Source organism: Staurois parvus, unplaced genomic scaffold (genome assembly GCF_062004578.1).
Source record: "Staurois parvus isolate SC_StPar_1 unplaced genomic scaffold, SC_StPar_1.0 ptg000237l, whole genome shotgun sequence".
NCBI classification, from domain to species: domain Eukaryota; kingdom Metazoa; phylum Chordata; class Amphibia; order Anura; family Ranidae; genus Staurois; species Staurois parvus.
This window is the reverse complement of record NW_028318033.1, coordinates 5,922,872-5,947,181: the sequence shown is the minus strand read 5'-3', so window position 1 is coordinate 5,947,181 and position 24,310 is coordinate 5,922,872. Positions and strand designations below refer to the sequence as shown.

The 24,310-nt window shown below is 43.5% G+C and overlaps 1 protein-coding gene across 1 annotated transcript in view; it reads left to right on the top strand.

The window, feature by feature from the left end:
* LOC149460037 (putative N-acetylated-alpha-linked acidic dipeptidase) overlaps positions 1-24,310 on the top strand; it is a 188,679-nt gene that overhangs the window by 83,750 nt on the left and 80,619 nt on the right. Inside the window, exon 10 of the mRNA XM_089680257.1 lies at positions 6,282-6,364. Within this exon, the coding sequence (XP_089536383.1) occupies positions 6,282-6,364 (83 nt within the window). The remainder of the gene's footprint in view (positions 1-6,281; positions 6,365-24,310) is intronic.

Below are 24,310 nucleotides of genomic sequence, written 5' to 3'. Positions count from 1 at the left end.
ATTAGGAGATGGGGTCTCCTCACACAGCAGCTGCAACCTTCTCCAGCTCCTCCCCCTTCACTGTACTTGGTCAGCTGGCTCTCTTCTGATTTTGTTTCTGCTCTTTGATAGCATGCCCTATCATCTGCCTGCAGCTGCAAAATGAAAGGAGCAGACCTGGCAGAGAGTCTGTGTGGGTGGTTCACTGTGCTGTGCAGTGAGTGTATAATCTCCCCTGTCCCGACCCAAGAATAACTTATGAAGAAGTCTGCCCCCACAGTAGCAGAAAATCAGGGTCTGGTCACAAGTGTGACCCTTGTGACCCTAGTAGTTTTTTCACTGCCCAGGGACCTGACTTGAGCTATCCCTTCTCCATAGGAACCTCTCCTTATGCTGAGTACTGTCCCTCACAAGCAGGTTCCTATTACTAACTATCAACTGTACTGGCCAGAAGCATGCCAAAACAACATGGGGTCCAATCAGGCCACTATCCTCTCTCAAGTCACTGTACAGAATCACCAAGGGAGTTCCTGTCTCTATATGCTGTGCAGCAGGCAGCATGTGCACCACCGCTACTCCCTCCCCTCTGCACCTGTCATTGGTTGTTAAGAATGCTGTCAATTTCAGCTTCCTAACAACCAGTGATACTCAGTGGGTGGAGCCTCATGGGGAAGCTGGGACACTCATTCCCCATCAGGTCCACTCTCTCCCTGTGATAGATAGCAGGCAGTGGGTGGATTCTATAGCCAATAACAGGCTATAGAATCCACCCACTAGGATCTGCCTGCTGTCAATCACAAGGGAAGCATACCTGATGGGAAACTAGGAACTTGTGAATCCCCATCAGACTCCATCCACCCAGCTTCAAAACTCCCCACTGCTGTGTTTTGTGTGACAGCTGCAGTGGTAGGAGGAACTGCAGTTCTCCACTGAGAATGGAGTATCTGTAAGGGGCCTAAGGTTTCCGTGTGGTGCTTGCCTGAGCCAGCTGCTCCCACCCTCTCCACAGCCCAGTGCTCCAGTGAGCACTGGAGAGGCAGAGCAGAGAAACAGTGACTGACCATCACAGCTCTCTGCTCAGAGGGGAGGAACTGAGCGAACAGCGGTGTTTGATCTCTCAGTTCTTTGTGTAGAGCTGGTGGAGGACAGATGCTGCATCAGATTGATGCTGAATCTACCTAGGTGAGTATAAATGGTTTTGTTTTTGCTCTTTTTTCTAAAGCTCATACTTCTCTTATAAAGCTTGATTTACGATGTTTGTCCATGGTCTTGGTTTTGAAGTTTGACATATTGTCGGTCTCATCCACTGATAGTGATGACACCTAGAAAGAAGCCATGGGGGAGATTTACTAAAACAGGAGAATGTAAAATCTAGTGCGGCTCTGCATAGAAACTAATCAGCTTCCAGGTTTTATTGCCAAAGCTTAATTGAACAAACTGAAGTTATTATCTGATTGGCTACCATACTCAGCTGCACCAGATTCTGAGTTCACCAGTTTTATTAAATCAACCCCTTTGCATTATATGTAGATTTGTTCTTTAATAAAGAGCCCAGTAAAATTTATTTTGAGAAAATAAAGTAAAAACTCCTTAGACCGTGTTTGACATATCACTCAGTCTTAACTGGAAAATTACAGCTGTTGTCTGCAGCATTAAATCTGCAATAAAGGAGTTTGCTTGTTAATAATCTGCTCTTGGGAATGTATCTGTAAAAGCAAGAAACATATTTAAGCAATATTTTCATCTTAAAAGGAAAAACAAGTTATTTTATCTCTGTCTTCAAAGATAATTCACTCAGGCAACACCACAGCGGGAACAAAAATCACTTGGAAACAGATATTGTCAGATATTGAGAATTGATTACATTCATTACAGAAAAATGGGGCTAAAAAAAAACTTGGCTTTAGCTGGCAAGAGAGAAACAAGTGTTATGTATTTCATTCTCTATTTTTCACCAATTAAATAAGTAGAATTATCTTCCTACCACTGCCTGTAAATAGGGCATTCGGAAAATATATAACAATTGCTGAAGGATAATGAATAAGTCATAGCCCTTTTTATTTTAAAAGGTTAGCATACCCTGAACTAATATTCTGAGGTGGATGTAGCACTATTTTATCAAGTTTTGAAATATTAAGTTTTGAATATCTCCGGGAACTCCACTGGTAAGATTTCTGGGCCTAAAGGAACCCTGTGCAAAAAAAAAATGGGAGCCTACATTTGCTGAAATACCTTTTTGAAAATGCTGCAGCTGTCTACATGCTATTTGGATTAAAGCCCATCCTTAGCAGTCAGGGAGGAGGACTTTTTTTGATTTGCTGGCTGAATCTTAGCCACTGCGTTGACTAATGGGAAAGTGTCCTCACTAGAGTAGTGGCAGCCAAATTTCGTGGAGACCAGAGGAAGTCAGGAGTCTGAATGGCTGCAGCAGAAACCTGGGTATTTTAACTATACCCATTGGGTCAGAACTTCCAGTGTGCTGTGCAACTGGAGTTGTGGAACGCAGAGAGAGCAGCTGTACCTCGTCATGCACCATAGAGATTGAGCTACTACCAGGTACAATAGGGTGGACCAGAGGTTGTTGCTGCATGTGCTGTGCTGCAGAGAGAGAGAGAGAACAAGACTTCTGCTGAGGACTCCAGGGAATGAGAGGGCTGCTGTTCCATCCAAGGCTGGCTTGAGGAGGAAGCCCAGTGGGTGTGGAATGAATCCTTGCAGGGCCTTCAGAGGATGCATTGAGATCTTCACCAATGGTGAGAGGACTCTTGGCCACCAGCTTGTTTAAATAATTTGTTGCATTGTGTAAAGAATGCTCCTGCTGGAGAACCTGGTCCCCATGATCAACAGAATTTTACTGACCCATTGACCAGTGGTTCAGGTAAGGTCCCTGTTATTCTTATGTAGCTCAGCCTGCAGTATTGACAGGTAAAGGATTCTGTGTCTGGCATTAGAGAAGATTTTTGCACAGGCACAGCTACAGGTGGGGATTCTTGCCGTAGATCTGAGCTTGCCTTCTACTTAATAAGAAGACACAAAGGATGTGGACTACAAGGACTGCAGGAGGTGTATATCTGACAGACCGAGATGGCTTAGTGAGCTGGAGGGAGTAAACTGCAAATCCCACAAGGCACTGAAGCAAAGAGGAGAGATGGTTCCCTGTTGTTTTCTCAGGCTTAGGAGAAGAAGTGTGGCAGCTGTTTCTGAGAGGACTATATGCGCAATTGGCTGTTGGCAGACTGCTCACCACTGCACCTGAGAGAGGGAGAGGAGGGGTGGTATGGGGTAGTTCTGCATGTGAAATAATTGGTTGGAGAGTGAGCAAATGAGCATTTTAGAAGGCCAGCACTAGTAGGCTTCATATATTTGTCTAAGTACAGTCTTCTTTAAAAGAAGTATTTATAATCACATTTTGGTGTTTAAGCTAACAGCAGCACTTAAATATAGGTACTAGGTGGTGCCTGCTCATCCTCTCAGTTTTCATCCAGGGTGCAAAAAAAGACTTTAAATCTTGGACCCTTTAATATGGACCTTGAGAAGAACTTTAGCTTGACTCCTCATGTGCCATATCATAAGCTCATCAGTTGAGGGCTAATTCTGATACACAGGAAGGAAATATTTGGATATTAGAGCACCCCAAGTGCAAGTGTTTCAGGTGGAACTCTTCAAGTACTATTAAGTGCCTCCCCTAAAAATCTGCTGCCAGTTCAGACATTGAAAAGGACCTAAACTCTGAAAGCTGTTCCTAAAAAGACATGCAGATTGCATTGGACTAGTCACAAATATTGTCTGTGATCTCCCTGCACCCGATCTTTCCTTTGTTATACATTTTATTATGTCTTGTTCTGAACTGTGTCTCTGTGTGGCAGTGGCCATCCTGGAAAAAGCAGGGCTTTGCTTCCTCATAACAGAGCCTCCAGCTAGAAGAACAATAAGCAGCACAGTAGTAACCTAACCAAATCTCTCTTCAAATCTCATGAGACTAACAGTCAGAGGCAGCAATGCCTTAGACTTCAGATTGCAGATATAAACCTAAAAGGATGTAGACATAAGACAGACCTTCACATACCAGGAACTGCGTTGCTTTTTTTCAAGAGGAATTTAAGAAAAAATAGATTAAAAAAAAACTGTTTAGGCACAATTAACATTTTTAAATATTAACTATAACATCATGTTAACTTTTTGAGTTCAGGCCCACCCAATATGTTCAGCGAGTACAGAATTGCTTCAAATTTTTCTGTGCACACACCAGAGATTGCAGTTACAAGGAGGTTCCACTTCCAGTACCATTTTATTTCCCTTTTGTTTAAATTAATTTTATGTAATGTATTAAGAATTGACAATTCCAATGTATAGGCAACATGGAACTGTAAAGTGAGAGGGAACAGCGATACTGTAAATCCTGCTGTAACAACTCAGAATAAAGTATGCATTCACAGAAAATGTGTGTTATATATTCTCTTTTCAGGGCTGAAGAATCTTTGGTACTGTCCAATGTCTTAGTATCAACCAGGGGCGGACTGACCATTTGGAAACTCGGGCACTGCCCGAGGGCCCGGGGTCAGTAAGGGGCCCCATGAGATGCCCCTGGTACCTTTTTCATAGGCTTTTTTGAGTTTGGGCAAGGACACGGGGGCCCCATGATCCCCTATCGCCCGGGGGCCCATGAGTTGTCAGTCCGCCCCTGGTATCAACATTGCATTGAAATCCTTCATTCTTCTGGGAATTAAGCATTCCTTGACTCATTCATTTTTACTTCCCCCTAACATGCCAACACATTGGAATGAAGCAAAGTACAGGGAATAGTGGAAGCTTGCAGGAACATCATACTCTGGGCAAACCACCTTTGGTGACTGTTTGTACATGTCTATCCAAACTGACAGAATGGAGGACTTCCTTAACCTCGTGGTATAAATAATAAATTCTACAAAAACAACATCTTTACATATAATCATATAGTCCTAAATATGAACTCTAAAGGAAACAGATGTACAGATTTGGAATGCTTTAAAAAGAACAATTTTAGCTCTTCACCAAGCTAAAAGGCTGAATGGAGATAGTTGACAGTCTTCTAAATCCTGGCATTGTCAGTATCCTGTTTTTTGTCTATTTTTCCATGCTTTATGTAGTAGACATTCTCACCCAGCAGCTTACAATAACACCAGGTGGTGGTTTTGCTCGCCTTGGATCCTCCAGTAAGGATGTACCGCACAAGCCTTTCATGTTTGCTCAAATATCTAAACAAGTATACAACTAAAAAGATGTGCCAAATGTGTAGGATTATGCCATTTAAAACTGGTAAATTCATAAACTTGGATCTCTAAATTAGTAAATCAGTTTTTATTTGAAGAAGGATACCAACTGTTCATAATTGAATACGACTGGCCTATACGTAATATTCAAATGCACAATTAATATAAACCTACTGTAAATCAATATGTCTTTTAGCAGGAGCACTTAAAGTGTAAGTAAACCCTAATACTGAACCTCTCCTAATTGCTTAATTTTTAATATAATATAGATATGATGTTAAATCTGTTTGCTAAGCGCAAAATACCTGTTGATCCTACCAGAAATCCAGTGATGCCAGGTGTCAGGAGCACTCTTTATTGCATCCACCTCTCACCTTGTTATGGAGATGGAAAGAAGGGGTATCCTGTAATCCTAATATACTTATTTTCCTAAGATGACAACTGCTTCTAGATACTGTACAGATGAGCTCTTCAGTTTTGTACCTTCAGATAGCTGTATGTAGTCAATTATTGCAGTAGCTAGTTAAAGAAAACTGTAAAAAGAGCAATACATGGACTGCCATAGCCTACTCCTAATGATGGTTGTACAGCTTTAATGCTGATCCAGGGACTTTAGCACCTTCAGAGTCATCAACAGAGAACTAGCATGCAGATCAGGAACTCAGACTGAAGTCAGTCTATTTGTTACAGGTCATGCAACTATTTAAAAAAAAATCAGGAAATGTATGATTTGTTTCTCTCGGGTGTCTATTTATGAAAAAAAATGCTGTGTTAATGTCTTAAGCATCCAGATGTTGCAAATTATTGTAGCATTGTGTATGTTTATTTCGGCGTCATCTAGTGGCCATACTTTTCATTTTCTTAAAACGCCTCAATCCGTAAAATGCCACATTACAACCACCAGTTGAAGCTGGCGATCTTGGAAAATAAACATATTATTCACAATACAGTGATTATTTGAAACGGCTGTGTGAATGCTTGAGGAATTTGCACAGTGATTTTTTTAATTTTTTTTTTAATAAATAGACCTTATTGTCTTTTCTACATTGACAGGTTGGCGCCCAAGAAGATCCATCTTATTCTGCAGTTGGGGAGCAGAGGAATATGGATTAATTGGATCAACAGAATGGGTAGAGGTGAGTAATCTGCTCCTCAGAAATTGATACTGACCTGGTCCCAACAGAAAAATTTGGGAACAGGTTTGGGAAAAGTTTGGGAACAGAGCAGTATGCCAAGTCGCTGTACTAGAAAACTGAAAATGCTGATAATTGAAATTTTCACTTGCATGTCTGTCTACAGTGGTCTTAAAACATGGTGTCACTAAATCTTTGCCACAGACATTAGGCAGTAGCTAAAGATTGTGTTGTAATATGGCAAAGGTGGGCAATTAATATTCTCGCCTTCATATATCACATCATCCAGAAGTATCCCTAAAGTGGAAAGAGCATTTTGAACTATTTATACATATAGATCCACATCTCCAGGTGAGAGCACAGAGTGAAAGGTGGTGGAGTACATTTTGGGAGCAATGGATGATAATTAGCTCGAGCACATATTTCAAGGTTTCATTTAGTGTGAAGGCAAAGGGCTACCAATACTGTGTGGTGTTTGTACAATTATTATATTGGCACTATACACAAATAATAATTATTATTGATTTTAGCATATATGCACATATATATGTTTCTTTATCATTTAAGTTGAATTATAGAAACATTGTGGTATTTTGCAAATAATAGTCGCTTTATGTTATTTAACTTGGGATTATTACATAGTTATGAAGCACTTTTATATTAGAAGTAAAGGGTACCCCAGTGCTGATTACCATTTTGTGAGACAAGACATTTTTCAAAGTAATAGTATATAAAAACACCATCTCTATATAAACAGAATTCTATACAGAAACAAAAACAGTACATTATTAGCTATTTTTTAAAATGCAAACAGTGTAAGTACTTGAATTTGACCTGATAGCCTCTGGCTGTCCATTGCATAGCAAAGCTGGAGTGTGAGAGGAAGCAGCAGCACAAAAATGGTGTGTGTGTGTGTATGTATGTATGTATGTATATGTGTATGTGTGTGTATATATATATATATATATATGTGTGTGTGTGTGTGTATAAATGTATGCATGTGTGTTTGTATGTATGTATGTATATATATATATATATATATATATATATATATATATACACACAATTGGGGAACCATTCCCCATGACAGTTTGAATGGTTTAATGGCTTAATAACCTAGATTGATTTTGGTGAGTGAAGAATTGTATTTTCTATCTCCTGTATGAATATGTAGGCATTAGGATGTCCTATCTTCCTTACAAGCATATCCTGCCATTATGGAGTAATTGTTATCCAGCTGTAACCTAATACATTGCAATGACATTGCACTGGAAGAATGACAGGTAAAATCTAATAAGACCAATTTAAACTCTTATTGCAAGGCCTAATCTTTCAAAGAAAGGTGATATGCCCAGCTGACATTTTGAATTTTTTTTTTTTTTATCCTGACACTGATATTCTTTGCATTATGATGGCATTTCTGAATCTTTTGTCTAGTTAGACTTATATCAGAGCACCCCCTGCCCTCCCATCTCCTTCTACAGTAATATTAACCTGTCCACGATTCAGTAAGAAGTAGCTGGCTAGATTGCCTGACCTCTTGGCAAATTTCATCTTGACCAGGCATGCGAATGCAATCTGCAATCCTATTCATTCCAATAGACTTCTGAACATAACGAACATGAAGGAAGAAAGCTATAAAGCTCCACTAGGAGATTTGATGGAGGAGTACCCACAGGGTGCAAGATGAAGGCATGCTAGTGGAAATGTGAGTTTGAAGATGGCAGTGTATGAGTGTTAGGTGTTAAAATCCAGGATGGGGCACAACATTTTTGTGTGAGCCTTCAAGAGCTATAGAAGGGGAAAGAGTGTTCCACAAAGCAAGATATAGCACAGGAAAACATATCTTTGCTCTCTTTGGGATTAGAATATAGATAAGGAAAGACTCCAGTAGTTCAAGAACAGTAGTTGAAGAAGGGGCTCGTCCATCTCTCTTGTCCTTCTTTGCTTGTACACCAGTGTCGGGTAGACACTTGACTTGTGAGTGCAATTAAGTTTTAATAAATGTAAACGGTTTTAACTTGCTGCACCATCATGCCTTTTCTTTATTTCTGAATGGTATTGCCATACACTTGGAGGATGATCGATATATGAAGGGTACTGTTCATGCTGCAGAGTGGCTGCAGAGTATTGCTCCTGGTATCTGGATGACTTTTAAACCACAGAGTATTGCTTCATAATCTGGATTCATTCATCGCTCCCAGAGCAAATACGTTTGTGCTAATTTATAATTTGATCAGCATTAAGCTCTGGTGAGTTCATCCCATTTATCTGGTGCTGGATTTAGCACGGTGTCATAAATGATTAAGAAGATTAGTTGGTGTTTGAATTTTTCACATTAATATCAATGGACTTTTTTGTTGTGGGTTTATTGTATATGCTGGGTGGTTTTATGGTGTTTGGACTTTTTCTACACAATATATGGACTTTTCTTTATTTAATTTATTTTTTAGCACATTCCGATTTATGTTTCTAGTTCAAGAACAGTAGTTGAAGAAGATGCAGATGTAAGTGTGAACCTGCCCCTGGGGAAGAGTGGGGGGGCATAGTGTCTACTCCAAAAAAAAAGAATAATTAACGAGCGCTTGGAGATGTATAAAAAGCTGCTGGCATGAAAGGCACAAACCTCAAACCTTCACACTATGACAATATCGCATGCAGCGCTATAAAAAGTATAAAATAACATATGCAGTAATAGGTGGTGAACTACTAGTGCTTAGTAGTGATTTATAAGTGTCCACATAGTATAATGCAGTAGTCTCAATAAACTGTGCAGGACGTGATGAACTCCGTGCTGTGAAGTGTTTAATACTATGCACTCACCAGAAAGCGCATAAAAAGCGCATTTGAGTTGTCAGACCACTCCTGGTCCCAGAAAAGTTGAACCTGTATGGATCATCTGGCAAGCTGTCACTCTGTCACTTCTTGGCCAGCAGGGGGATTCCCGACATCCAGAAACCCTTATAGGGCTAATCCAGGTTCCTTAACCAGGGCACTCATATGAAGTATCCACCTTAAGAGAGGGGGGGCTTGACCAGAAAGCCCACCCCAAAAAATACTGATAGTGTAGTATGTTCCAAAAAGGTTCTTTATTGAAGATAATGTAAACACAGGTCACTCACAGGATTTCCCAGATTCAAAGATGGCCGCCGGCCTCCACGAGGTACGGAACGGCGTGACGTCACCGGCTAGGCTCCACCCATCTTTGAATCTGGGAAATCCTGTGAGTGACCTGTGTTTACATTATCTTCAATAAAGAACCTTTTTGGAACATACTACACTATCAGTATTTTTTGGGGTGGGCTTTCTGGTCAAGCCCCCCCTCTCTTAAGGTGGATACTTCATATGAGTGCCCTGGTTAAGGAACCTGGATTAGCCCTATAAGGGTTTCTGGATGTCGGGAATCCCCCTGCTGGCCAAGAAGTGACAGAGTGACAGCTTGCCAGATGATCCATACAGGCTCAACTTTTCTGGGACCAGGAGTGGTCTGACAACTCAAATGCGCTTTTTATGCGCTTTCTGGTGAGTGCATAGTATTAAACACTTCACAGCACGGAGTTCATCACGTCCTGCACAGTTTATTGAGACTACTGCATTATACTATGTGGACACTTATAAATCACTACTAAGCACTAGTAGTTCACCACCTATTACTGCATATGTTATTTTATACTTTTTATAGCGCTGCATGCGATATTGTCATAGTGTCTACTCCGCCATATCTAAACTCCCAATCCATCACAATGAACAAGTGTGAGGGTACATTTATTCTCTGGTAGGAGGTAGGATATACTATGAAGGGTGGGCATGTTAGCTGCAGGAAGAGTAATAGAGGTTGGGGATGTTCAGTTTGGACAGTGGATATGTTATTGAAGCTCAATGTATTGGGCTCAAATCTTCACTGGGGGCCAGATATGCTAAGCTACAGTGTATTACCCTAACTAAACATTGGTGCAACCAAAATGTGACAAATAATATAAATATCATCTCCTGGACTAGAAGGTTCTTCAAGTCACCTGACCAATGCAGAAGTCTCCAGAACATTGAAATAAAGCTTAACAGTGGTGATCTTACAGCAGAAGTCCAGCCAAAAATACCAAGATGTCCTCAGTCTGATTGCCCAGCATAATTTAACCCACTTTCTCTGAGCTATGGACCCAAGCATAGAATGGACAGTGAAAAAAAAAGCAACACATCGATTTCACACTATCGCAAGCTTTTTTATTCCATGCACATGCCTTTTATATGCCTGATGCCGATGATCCGTATGGAGTGGGGGAACGCCATTTGACCTATGGTTGAAAGCACCCATATGGAAGAAAAATATATTTGAAATATATTTTAAAAATATTCTTCCCACTTATATTGACATATATTTGAAATGCTACAATGTTGGTCATATTCAATATATTTCAATAAAAAAATAAAATAAAATATACCTATCTATATATATATATATATATATATATATATATATATATATAGATATATGTATAGATAGATATATAGATATATATAATGTTGAAATGCGTTTTTATTACAAAATATCTGAAAAATATTTTTAAAAATACCGTATTTTTCGCTCCATAAGACACACCTGACCATAAGACGCACCTAGGTTTTAGAGGGGAAAAACAAGAAAAAAAAATATTCTGAACCAATGGACTGCAGACACAGTACAGGGGATGACCAGAGACTGCGGACACAGTACAGGAGATGACCAGAGACTGCAGACACAGCACAGGAGATGACCAAAGACTGCGGACATAGTACAGGAGATGACCAGAGACTGCAGACAGTGCAGAGAATGACCAGAGACTGCGGACACAGTACAGGAGATGACCAGAGACTGCGGACACAGTACAGGAGATGACCAGAGACTGCGGACACAGTACAGGAGATGACCAGAGACTGCGGACACAGTACAGGAGATGACCAGAGACTGCGGACATAGTACAGGAGATGACCAGAGACTGCTGTCTTGGAAATTCGCTTTAACGAATTTCTCCTTACCGTGAGTACTCGCAGTTGGATGCGCAGAAATCCCCCATAAAGCTGTGTGAATCTCGCTTACCACGACTGCAGCCAAACTACACGATTCCTGCCCATCCAAATACTTTGGTCCTGTTGATTTGTAGGTGATGGAGCTCCGTTACCCTAGAATGATCACACGACACTCTAAGGCTGGTTGCAATCCACATAAGGGCCGGCTTTAGGCTCAGCTCTCTGTTTTTATTAAAAATACACACATGCCCCCCACATGAATAAAGTCAAACCCCTCCCACCGAACAATGCAATGGGGATTGCCTATACAGAAGATGTACATTCCAATTGGAGCATAGCCTTTGCTATTATCTATCACTGGTCCTCCCCCATGAACCTTCTGAGGTCAGCAGACTTCCTCCCCTTCCCCCCTATGAGCCATCTGAGGTCATATTTCCTGTCCTACTAGCTTCTATTGGTATGTAAAATTCTCTGCACAAGCACTCCCTAAAAATATCAGTCTGTACCTGGATGGGCCCGATACGATCTTTATTAAAACATATCCATCCAAGATACAGTTTCAAGTTGGTAATGGGTTGTAAGATATGCATAAGCCTACACGTGGAGTTCACACCGCTTGCGCATTGCGTTATGAAGCCCACGTGGTACCATGCTGCTGATATGTGGATACAGGCCCACGGTCTACTGACAGCAGCATTCGCATGGAATGCCGTGGTGGTATACACGCCGGTCTATAAGTGCAGATCTGCCATCTCATCCATTACCAAGCCGAGTACTGTAATACATACATTGTACATGCGCATGGCCCAATTGCAGCCTTCAGAGCTTTAATTAAGCCACACGAGAGACATATGAATAACACGAATACATGACACATTTAAAGTTCGACCAACAATACAAAATTTCCATGACACTGCGGACACAGTACAGGAGATGACCAGAGACTGCGGACATAGTACAGGAGATGACCAGAGACTGCGGACATAGTACAGGAGATGACCAGAGACTGCGGACACAGTACAGGAGATGACCAGAGACTGCGGACATAGTACAGGAGATGACCAGAGACTGCGGACACAGTACAGGAGATGACCAGAGACTGCGGACATAGTACAGGAGATGACCAGAGACTGCAGACAGTGCAGGGAATGACCAGAGACTGCGGACACAGTACAGGAGATGACCAGAGACTGCGGACACAGTACAGGAGATGACTAGAGACTGCGGACACAGTGCAGGGGATGACCAGAGACTGCGGACACAGTGCAGGGGATGACCAGAGACTGCGGACACAGTGCAGGGGATGACCAGAGACTGCGGACACAGTGCAGGGGATGACCAGAGACTGCGGACACAGTGCAGGGGATGACCAGAGACTGCGGACACAGTGCAGGGGATGACCAGAGACTGCAGACAATGCAGGGGATGACCAGAGACTGCAGACAGTGCAGGGAATGACCAGAGACTGCAGACAGTGCAGGGAATGACCAGAGACTGCAGACAGTGCAGGGAATGACCAGAGACTGCAAACAGTGCAGGGAATGACCAGAGACTGCAGACAGTGCAGGGAATGACCAGAGACTGCTGACCTTTGGGGAGGGAGGGGGAGCGGGTACCTGAATTTGACAGGTACTGTGAATTTTTGACATGGTGGCGGCAGAAATACCGGACCGGCCGCTTTATATTCGCTCCATAAGACGCACTGACATTTCCCCCCCTTTTTTGGGGGGAAAAAAGTGCGTCTTATGGAGCGAAAAATACGGTACATTTCAAATATACTGTATGTCTTTAAAAATACAAATCTACATTTTTGGAATGCATTTAAAAATATATGTTAAAATGAATTTTTATATGTTAAAACACTGAAGAATATATTTAAAAAAATATATTTTTACATTTTTTTTTTAAATATATTCTTCAGATTTTTTAACATATAAAAGTCATTTTAACATATATTTTAACATATATTTGTAAATGCATTCCAAAAATGTAGATTTGTATGTATGTCAATATATTTGGGAAGAATATTTTCAAAATATATTTCAAATATATTTTTCTTCCATGTGGGCTGTGGAGGAGGCTGTAGCGGTTGCCATAGGATTATATCTGTGCTCAATTTGACATGATATAACATGATGGTCAAATTTATCTGGTAAGCCTTCCTTGAGCACTTAATGGGGTGACACGTTTCACTTGAATACGTTTGATCATCTAAGCAATTGAAGATTTATGATTGCACTCAAGGAAATTTTTTTACTGTCCTCTGACACTGGGACTTATTTATTTACCTTCACAGTGTTTTTTGTTTTCTCCTTTTATTATATTTGTCACATTTTGGTTGCACCAAAGTTTAGTTAGGGTAATACACTGTATTTGCATTTTCAGCGCAGCACTTTTGTTTTTATGTTTTGTTAATTCCTTGTATCAGAATGTAGTGCTGGCTTATGCCTTTGTGAACTAGCGCAGATTCTGATATTATTTTTACACATGCTAAGCTACACCATAGGTCTTCCTGGTGACAATAGGATGAAATGCTTGGTAGTCTTGATTTTGTAAAATCAGAACATTATTGTATATTATTAATACCTTATGGCCTATTTTGTTGCAAGTGGAAACACAGTTATATCTTTGCATATCGCGAAGCCCTAGGGCCAATTCACATTATAGCATTCTGTTGCAGTGCATTAATGTATGCATGGTAAACTGAATTGCATAAAGGTAGTCTGTTTATTATGAATTATGAATGGGCTGCAATGCATTGCACCACAACAATGTACATTGTGGGTTTACATTGCACTCTGCTGAACAGTGTGTTGGGGTGCAAATCACAATGAATAGAACAGCAACACACTGCAAATAGAGAAGAAGAGTTGGCATGCATTGTGGAAATGTGCATTTGTGAGATGGGGAAACAGCTCTCATTGTTTGAACACTGTTTATGTGGAGTAAATTAAACGTTCTGGACTGACATTCTGTGGTTTAGCCACAAGATGCCACTGTTTTCCTAACACAGCCTCAGACTGCATCGATATTTCTATATTCATGAAGAGGTGGGGTTTTCACACAGAGTTTAGGGAACAGGAAAAGGAGAGACAGCAGCCATGTTTAGAGGATGGTGAATGAAGGAGCCGTGTGAGCTGAGACTCCAATGGCATCCAGGTGTGAGAGCATCCCTCAGTAACCAGAGCTGCAGCTAAGTGAAGCTGATCGTCTCCAAGACCCTGATCCTGTTCAGAGAAAGGAAGATTGCTGCCAGTAATGCTGATGAGAACAGAGGAACAAAGCAACATACACTGAGATACCGCATGCTCGTTGGAGAGACATTTGTTCTGTTCAGAGTCATCAGCGGATGCAAAGCAGACCCGGGTCAGTAAGATCGTGCACGCACCTCATTTCAGTGTTGGCGCCTCCAGAGACTGAGGCCAGGCCTATAGTTAGTTAGTTAGGGTCTCTGTGTCAGGCCACAAGTGTTATTACTGATCATTGGAAGGACTCCATAACTTAAAGTGACATTTCACATTGGAGAGCTGATAAAATCCCACAAATTCAAGCCAGACTGGCGTTTTGCTCAGAAGGAATACTCAGGCACGTGCTACAGGACCAGTTATGGGAGGGGGAATACTGTAGATTTGTGTAAGATTGTAAGCTGTTGTGCTGCACCGCCGGCTAGCCCATGCCATACACGCATACACTGATTCCTGCTCTTTTAGGGTAATAACAGGTAAGGTGTGGTAGCTTAGTTGTGCCCCCCTGTAGGTAAATTACTACACCTTCTACCTTCATGCATCAAGAGGCGTTGTGCAGCACAAGGGTCTCAGCCTTTGGGCTGGGTGTATGTAAATTTATTGTATGTTTCCAGCATTTGTGGTTGTGTTTATTTGCCACATCTAAGTAAAATTCTGTTGTGACAAAAGCTGGTGTCAGGGTTGCTTTCCTCGTTCGTGACTTCACTGTATCCTGGGGAGCCCACCCCGGTACACGGCTTACACATTAAAGTGCACATTTTAGCGTGTGTTGCTGCAATGCATAAATGTGAATAAGCCCTTAAAATTTAAATGTATTTTAAACATGATATATTATAACTGTAAGGCCCCTTTCACATGGTCGGTTTGTTGCAGCCTCCAGATTCCAGCAGTAACAATCTGTGGATTCTTGGTGTAGGAATTACCAGGTTATTATGCAATTAACATCGGCCATTCAGCCCATTTAAACTAATGGTAGGCTGACAGCGGGGACAGCGGGCACTGCTGACCGCATGTAGCCGAACACAGATGTCCGAGTCTGGATGCAGCTAACTGCATCCAGGCTTAGACACCTGTCCTGGAACTGCACCTAATCGCTCTGTGATCATGTGTTCAGCGGCAGCTGCTGTCAGCCTACCATTAGTTTAAATGGGCTGAATGGTGGATGCTAATCACATAACCCAGTCATTCCTTCCCTTTTGATCATGGGAAGCTCGTTTACTGCTATGGGAAACAGATGAGTATTTCTGCTGTCCACTTGTCTATACAGAAGATGGAGAGGTGGGCTAGGAATGCTGTGTATTTGTAGCTGTTTGGTTTCTGAAGCCAGTAACATTGTGCTGCATGCTACCTGAACTGACAATTGCAGATCTGACAGCACCCCGCGGTCAGGAACCTTGCTACGAATAGACTCCAGCAAATGTATGTCCTTCCCACATACAACTTCTCTTCCTGCAATTCAAAAGCACAGTGCAGGGCTGAATATTGCAGCTGACAGCCTAGTTGCAGGACGGGATCAGGCTCTGCTGCTTGTCCAGGCTGACCAGTGCCATTGATTACATTTGCAGGACATGGTAGTGGATTTGCTCCTTTGTGAGGAGCAGCAGCGTCAGATTGTGGGTAAGGAGCACTGGTCCCAGGATCACCTTGTGCTGCTGGTAAAATACAGAAATGTAATGAGGACAGCTGCACCCCCTTCCCACACAAGAACACTGCTTCTGGGGTACAAAGTCTTTCCTGCCCCCCCACCCCTTCCAACATGAGAACACTGCTTCTGGGGTACAAGTCCTTCCTGCCCCCCCACCCCTTCCAACATGAGAACACTGCTTCTGGGGTACAAGTCCTAACTGCCTTCCCACATGAGAACACTGCTTCTGGGGTACAAGTCCTTCCTGCTCCCCTCCACCCCTTCCCACATTAGAACACTGCTTCTGGGGTACAAGTCCTTCCTGCTCCCCTCCACCCCTTCCCACATTAGAACACTGCTTCTGGGGTACAAGTCCTTTCTGCTCCCCTCCACCCCTTTCCACATTAGAACACTGCTTCTGGGGTACAAGTCCTTCCTGCTCCCCTCCACCCCTTCCAACATGAGAACACTGCTTCTGGGGTACAAGTCCTTCCTGCTCCCCTCCACCCCTTCCCACATGAGGACACTGCTTCTGGGGTACAAGTCCTTCCTGCCCCCACCCTTTCTCACATGAGAACACTGCTTATGGGGTACAAGTCCTTCCTGCTCCCCTCTACCCCTTCCCCCATGAGAACACTGCTTTCGGTGTACAAATCCTCCCCCCCTTCCCACATGAGAACACTGCTTCTGGGGTACAAGTCTTTCCTGCCCCCCTCACCCCTTCCCACATGGAAGCACTGTTTCTGGGATACAAGTCCTTCCTTTCTGTCCCCCCACTCCTTCCCACATTAGAGCACTGTGTCAGGGCTCCCAGGTGTGACCAGAGGTGTGTGACTGAAGCAGGGAAACGCAGACTTCAGATATGTGATTAACAATGTAATTTATTAACACTAACAATACAAACATAAACGCAGTGCAATACTAAACATAATACAGTGCAAACAAACCCAACCAACCACCCACAGATAACAGTACATACAAGCAAGCGTCATCAGGCAGGCCGAGTCAATATCAATTGGGCAGGTAGGTACAGGGGGAGCAAGCGGAGAATGGTCGGGGTCACAGGCCAGGTTCAGCAGGTAGCAAGCAGCATAGTACAGAGGGTCAGGCAGAGGGATGGTCAGGGTCACAAGCCAGGGATCAGAACAGGTAGCAAGCAGCGTAGTACAGAGGGTCAGGCAGAGGGATGGTCAGGGTCACAAGCCAGGGATCAGAACAGGTAGCAAAGGAACAGAAACAGGATGCAGGACAGATACAGGGCCCAGGACAAACACAACACCAAGGCAGAGTCTGCAAGTCTGGCCCATCCCTTAAATACACCAGTATCATCAGTTCCAGGTGTTAGCTGGCTGAAAGGTTGAGTCTCTGATTGCTGGGAGCACCCGCTGGCCAGCCCTGGTACTGCAGATCAAAAGGCAGGTGAGTCCCACCATTGCTGGCCAGTCCATTCCTGACACACTGCTTCTGGGGTACAAGTCCTCCCCCCCCTTCCCACATGAGGACACTGCTTCTGGGGTTCAAGTCCTTCCTGCCCCCCCCCACTCCTTCCCACGTTAGAGCACTGCTTCTGGGGTACAAGTCCTCCCCCCCCCCTTCCCACATGAGGACACTGCTTCTGGGGTACAAGTCCTTCCTGCCCCCCCCCACCCTTTCCCACATGAGAACATTGATTCTGGGGTACAAGTCCTAACTGCCTTCCCACATGAGAACACTGCTTCTGGGGTACAAGTCCTTCCTGCTCCCCTCCACCCCTTCCCACATTAGAACACTGCTTCTGGGGTACAAGTCCTTTCTGCTCCCCTCCACCCCTTCCCACATTAGAACACTGCTTCTGGGGTACAAGTCCTTTCTGCTCCCCTCCACCCCTTCCCACATGAGAACACTGCTTCTGGGGTACAAGTCCTTCCTGCTCCCCCCACCCCTTCCCACATTAAAGCACTGTTTCTGGGATACAAGTCCTTCCTACTCCACTCCTTCCCACATTAGAACACTGCTTCTCGGGTACAAGTCCTTCCTGCCGCCTTCCCACATGAGAACACTGCTTCTGGTGTACAAGTCCTTCCTGCTCCCCTCCACCCCTTCCCACATTAGAACACTGCTTCTGGGGTACAAGTCCTTCCCCCCCACCCCTTCCCACATGAGAACACTGCTTCTGGGGTACAAGTCCTTCCTGCCCCCCCACCCTTTCCCACATGAGAACACTGCTTCTGGGGTACAAGTCCTTCCCACATGAAAGCACTGATTCTGGCGTACAAGTCCTTCCTGCCACCCCCCACCCCTTCCCACATGAGAACACTGCTTCTGGGGTACAAGTCCTTCCTGCTCCTCTCCACCCCTTCCCACATTAGAACACTGCTTCTGGGGTACAAGTCCTTCCTGTTCCCCCTCCACACGTACCCCAGAAGCAATGTTCTTATGTAGGAAGGAGTGGAGGGGGAACAGGAAGGACTTGTACCCCAGAAGTAGTGTTCTTATATGGGAAGGAGTGGAGGGGGAACAGGAAGGATTTGTACCCCAGAAGCAGTGTTCTCATGTGGGAAGGGGTGGGGGGGGGGCCCAGGAAGGACTTGTACCCCAGAAGCAGTGTTCTCGGGGGGGCAGGAAGGACTTGTACCCCAGAAGCAGTGTTCTCATATGGGAAAGAGGGGCAGGAAGGACTTCTTCCTACATCACATAAGAACACTGCTTCTGGGGTACAAGTCCCTCCTGCCCCTCCTTCCCACATGAGAACACTGCTTCTGGGGTACAAGTCCCTCCTGCCCCTCCTTCCCACATGAGAACACTGCTTATGGGGTACAAGTCCTTCCTGCCCCTCCTTCCCACATGAGAACACTGCTTCTGGGGTACAAGTCCTTCCAGCCCCTCCTTCCCACATGAGAACACTGCTTATGGGGTACAAGTCCTTCCTGCTGCCCCACCCCTTCTCACATGAGAACACTGATTCTGGGGTACAAGTCCTTCCAGCCCCTCCTTCCCACATGAGAACACTGCTTCTGGGGTACAAGTCCTTCCTGCCGCCCCACCCCTTCTCACATGAGAACACTGATTCTGGGGTACAAGTCCTTCCTGCCCCCTCCGAGAACACTGCTTCTGGGGTACAAGTCCTTCCTGCCCTCCCCCGAGAACACTGCTTCCGGGGTACAAGTCCTTCCTGCGCCGCCCCCCCGAGAACACTGCTTCTGGGGTACAAGTCCTTCCTGCGCCCCCCACCCCTTCCCACATAAGAACACTGCTTCTGGGGTACAAGTCTTTCCTCCTGCCCCCCCCCCTTCCCACATGAGAACACTGCTTCTGAGCTGCAAGTCCTTCCTGCCCCCCCTTCTTTGATCCGGCCCTGGGTAAGCGTATAAACAACATCATATACACACAAAAGAAAATGGTATTTCTGCAGGTAGTAGATGTTCCCATGTTCCTCATTATCTGACAGTACATCATTGCTGAACAACATATTACAATATTTTGCCATATCAGTTAAATATATTGCTTCATAATGGCTCTGGTTATCAGTTTAATTTCCTTCTGTTTATTTTATTGAGCAGTTTCCTCCTATTCACTCCAATGTCTGCTGCTCAATGTCTGCAGCATGCCACCGTGCCAGTTTTCTGTTCAAAACACTCCAATAGCTCAAAGGAGACACAACCCAAATCTAGGCACAGCTTCTCCGCCTTATGTGACAGTTCTGAGTTATAAAACTGGAGGCATTAAATGATTTACAAGTCTGTCTTACTTTTCTGATGCTTTTTAATATGGGAGCTGAGCCAGTAATGTAGTCTAAAGAAGTGCACAAATACATTTTAGTAGCTCAGTCAATGCTAATAAAATTACTAGACATTAACCATTTGCCCTCAGTAAGATTTTACCCACTTCACGACGAGGGCATTTGGCACTGCGCTACTTTAACTGGAAATTGCGTGGTCATGCAACGCATGAACGTATGAAATGAAATTTATATAATTTTTTCCCCACAAATAGATCTTTCTTTTGTTGTTATTTGATCATCACTGAAAAAAGACCAAACGTTTTGGGGAAAAAAACTATATTTTTTATTTTCTGCTATAAAACATAACCAATGAAAAAAATGTTTTGTAAAATTGCATTTCATCATACATTTAGGCTAAAATGTATTCTGCTACATGTCTTTGGTAAAAAAAAATTCCAATAACTATATTAATTGGTTTTTGTGAAAGTCATAGCGTCTACAAATGATGGTGTGCATGTGTGTGTGTGTGTGTGTGTGTGTGTATATATATATATATATATATATATATATATATATATACAGTTGCAAGAAAAAGTATGTGAACCCCTTGGGATTATGTGGAGTTTTGCATGAATTGGGCATAAAATGTGCTCTGAACGTCATCTAAGTCACAACAATAGAAGAGCACAGTCTGCTGAACATAATACTACACAAACATTAGATGTTGCCATGGTTTAATTGCACATAACTTGTAAACATTTACAGTGCAGAGAGGAAAAAGTATGTGAACCTTTGGACTTAATAACTGGTTGACCCTCCTTTGGCAGCAATAACCTCAACCAAACGTTTCCTGTAGTTGCAGATCAGACCTGCACAACGATCTGGAGTAATTTTGGACCACTCCTCTTCACAAAACTGTTTCAGTGTAGCAATATTCTTGGGATGTCTGGTGTGAATCGCTCTCTTAAGGTCATGCCACAGCATTTCAATCAGGTTGAGGTCAGGACTCTGACTGGGCCACTCCAGAAGGCGTATTCTGTGCTGTTGCAGCCATTGTTTTGTTGAATTACTTGTATGCTTTGGGTCATTGTCCTGTTGCATCACCCATCCTCTGCGGAGCTTCAGTTGGCGGACAGATGGTCATACGTTTTCCTGCAAAATGTCTTAATAAACTCTGGAATTCATTTTCCCATCAATGACAACAATCCGTCCAGGCCCTGAGGCAGCAAAGCAGCCCCAAACCATGATGCTCCCTCCGCCATGTTTTACAGTGGGAATGAGGTTTTGATGTTGGTGTGCTGTGCCTTTTTTTCTCCACACATAGTGTTGTGTGTTCTTCCCAAACAACTCAATCTTGGTTTCATATGTTCACAGTATATTTTGCCAGTAGTGCTGTGGAACATCCAGGTGCTCTTTTGCAAACTTCAAACGTGCTGCAATATTCTTTTTGGACAGCAATGGCTTCCTCCGTGGTGTCCTCCCATGTACTCCATTCTTGTTTAATGTTTTCTTTATTGTAGATGTGTCAACAAAAATGTTAGCATGTGCCAGAGATTTCTGTAGGTCTTTAGCTGACACTCTGGGATTCTTCTTTACCTCATGCAGCATTCTGCGCTGTGCTCTTACAGTCATTTTTACAGGACGACCACGCCTAGGGAGAGTAGCAACAGTGCTAAACTTTCTCCATTTGTAGACAGTCTGCCTTACCGTGGACACATGAACATCAAGGCTTTTGGAGATACTTTTGTAACCCTTTCCAGCTTCATGCAAGTCAACAATTCTTGATCGTAGGTCTTCTGAGAGCTCTTTTCTGCGAGGCATGGTTCACATCAGACAGTGCTTCTTGAAACCAGTAAACCCAAAACAGGTGTGTGTTGTTTTTTAAGGGCAGGACATCTGTCAGCAACACATCCAATATCATCACACTGATTGGAGTCAAGGTTGGCTCACTCCTGGCTCCAATTAGCTCTGGGAGAAGTCATTAAGCTAGGGCCTCACATACTTTTTCCTCCCTGCAGTGTGAATGTTTACATGTTATGTGCAATTAAACCATGGCAACATCTAATGTTTGTGTAGTATTATGTTCAGCAGACTGTGTTCTTCTATTGTTGTGACTTAGATGACGTTCAGAGCACATTTTATGCCCAATTCATGCAAAACTCCACGTAATCCCAAGGGGTTCACATACTTTTTCTTGCAACTGTGTATATGTATATATTCAGGGGCGGACTCACCATTTGGAAACTCGGGCACTGCCCGAAGGCCCGGGGTCAGTAGGGGGCCCCATGAGATGCCCCTGGTACCTTTTTCATAGGCTTTTTTGAGTTTGGGCAAGGACACAGGGGCCCCATGATCCGCTATTGCCCGGGGGCCCCATGAGTTGTCAATCCACCCCTGAATATATTGGAATTTGTATTTATTTTTTTTAATACTAGTGATGGCAGTGATCAGCAACTTATAATAGGCTGGCAATCTGCTAGTAACTGATACTTTGTGGGATCTTATTAACTGACACTGACATCACCAGTGACACTAATACAGTGATCAGTGCTATTAATATATACTGACATTGTACTAATGATACTAACTGGGAAGGGGTTAACATTTAAGGGCAATCAAAGGGTTATCTGTTTTTCTAACAATGTGTAATGTGTTTACTGTGTGCTGTTTTCAGTAAGCAATGTTCCTGTTTTTATTCCCTGCTTTACAGGGAGGCAAAACCAGCACATTGCCGCTGTCAGTAGAAAGCTCTGTGTTGTTTACCAACACAGAGATTTCTCCTGTCATTTGGTCCTCCCATCAGCAGCATGTGCTGAAGTCAATGACAGCACTGCCAGGGCAGCGCGCACCCCTACCTGGAAGTTTGAAATCACGCACAAGTACATGATCCATCACAGTGGGCCCGCACTGTACATGCACACTGGTGTTTGGGATAATATCACCTAAAAGACTATACAGTTTAAAAACTCTGGTTCTGTTTATTAAAAGACATATATTTAATTAAAATCTAAAGCTGGCCACACATGGGTCTATTTTTTTTCCGTTAAACCAGCAGGTTGATCTCTAAAACTGCCCCAATTTCCTCATCCCCACATTTGAGGTGAATGTGGGAATCCATCCCACTGCATCATTGTAGAGACATTGGAGACCCCCTCGCTGTCAGAATACACAGATCTGAGCTGCAGCCTTTTACCTGCAGTGATGATTGAGCGAGAACACGCTGACAGAGCGATTGAACAGAAGTCGATTGGTAGGTTGACTTCTATTTAACCACAATGGCCACATGTGGATCAAATTTTGATCAAGCAATTTTGATCCATGTATGCCCAGCTTAGCTTAACACTTCGAGTATACCCTCTTACTTTTTTCTCCACTCTCCCTTTTTATTTCTCCACCCTCCCTTTTCCTTTGCCTCTTCCCTCTCCTTTCCTCCTTACCTTCCCTGGCCCGCAATCGCTTCTCTTAGTTCCCTCCATATCTTCCCCCTCCCCATGCCCCCACTCCTTTCTCTGTTTCTTTTCTGATCCTATTGTGACAGACCCAACCCAAACAGGGGCTTTTGGAGGGGACTGCAGGCTAGCCTCTTGACTACTGACCATGGGCCCTGGCATCTGAGGGGGCTCTATTCTTTGGGAGGTGTGTGCCGGGGGGACCTTCAGATTCAAGTCCATGTGTCCCCAAAACACACATGTATTCTGGTCCTCCAGTTCTCAGATACAATATGGGGTCTCTGTGCCCAAACTAGCATCGACTGCTTCAACCCCCCCCTCCTAGACTCTGACTTTGAACAGATGTTAATATCAGCTCAAATCAACCTGATGCTGAAGTCTCGTGCTATAATCTGTTTATTAAGGTCTGATGTGTTAATTGAGTTAATTGAGCCACCTATTGTTTTTGTTGGCTGGCTAGTCCTCCTCCTGGTGGTTCCTACGTGATGGGATTAGTCTGGTGTCAATTTGACCTTGTTACCAATTCAGTGTGGGATGTTTATCCCAGTGTGTAATGTTCATTGTTATTGTTCATGTGGTGACTGCCCTTATTTCCAAAGTGTATAAAAACCTGTATTTCTGTTCAGTAAACAGTTCCAGTTGCACCTAAGATAGTGTTGTCTAGTCTATGGGTGCAATGCCCAGCTATAATAACTTGGTCCTGTTTCTTAGTGGCGAGGAAGCAGGTCTCTGACAAAAGTACCCAAACGGGGTGCCAGGCAGTGATAATGTTAGCTTGTGTCCACTGGCCAGGGAGCTTTAGAAAAGAGGCTTAGGGGACCCGTCACATAGCATGGAGGAAGCCTGCCCATGTCTGGAAGTTGTTCCCAAAAAAAGGCAGGTAGAAGACAAGGGACTAGCCATCAGCATTGCCTGTGGCCACTCTCC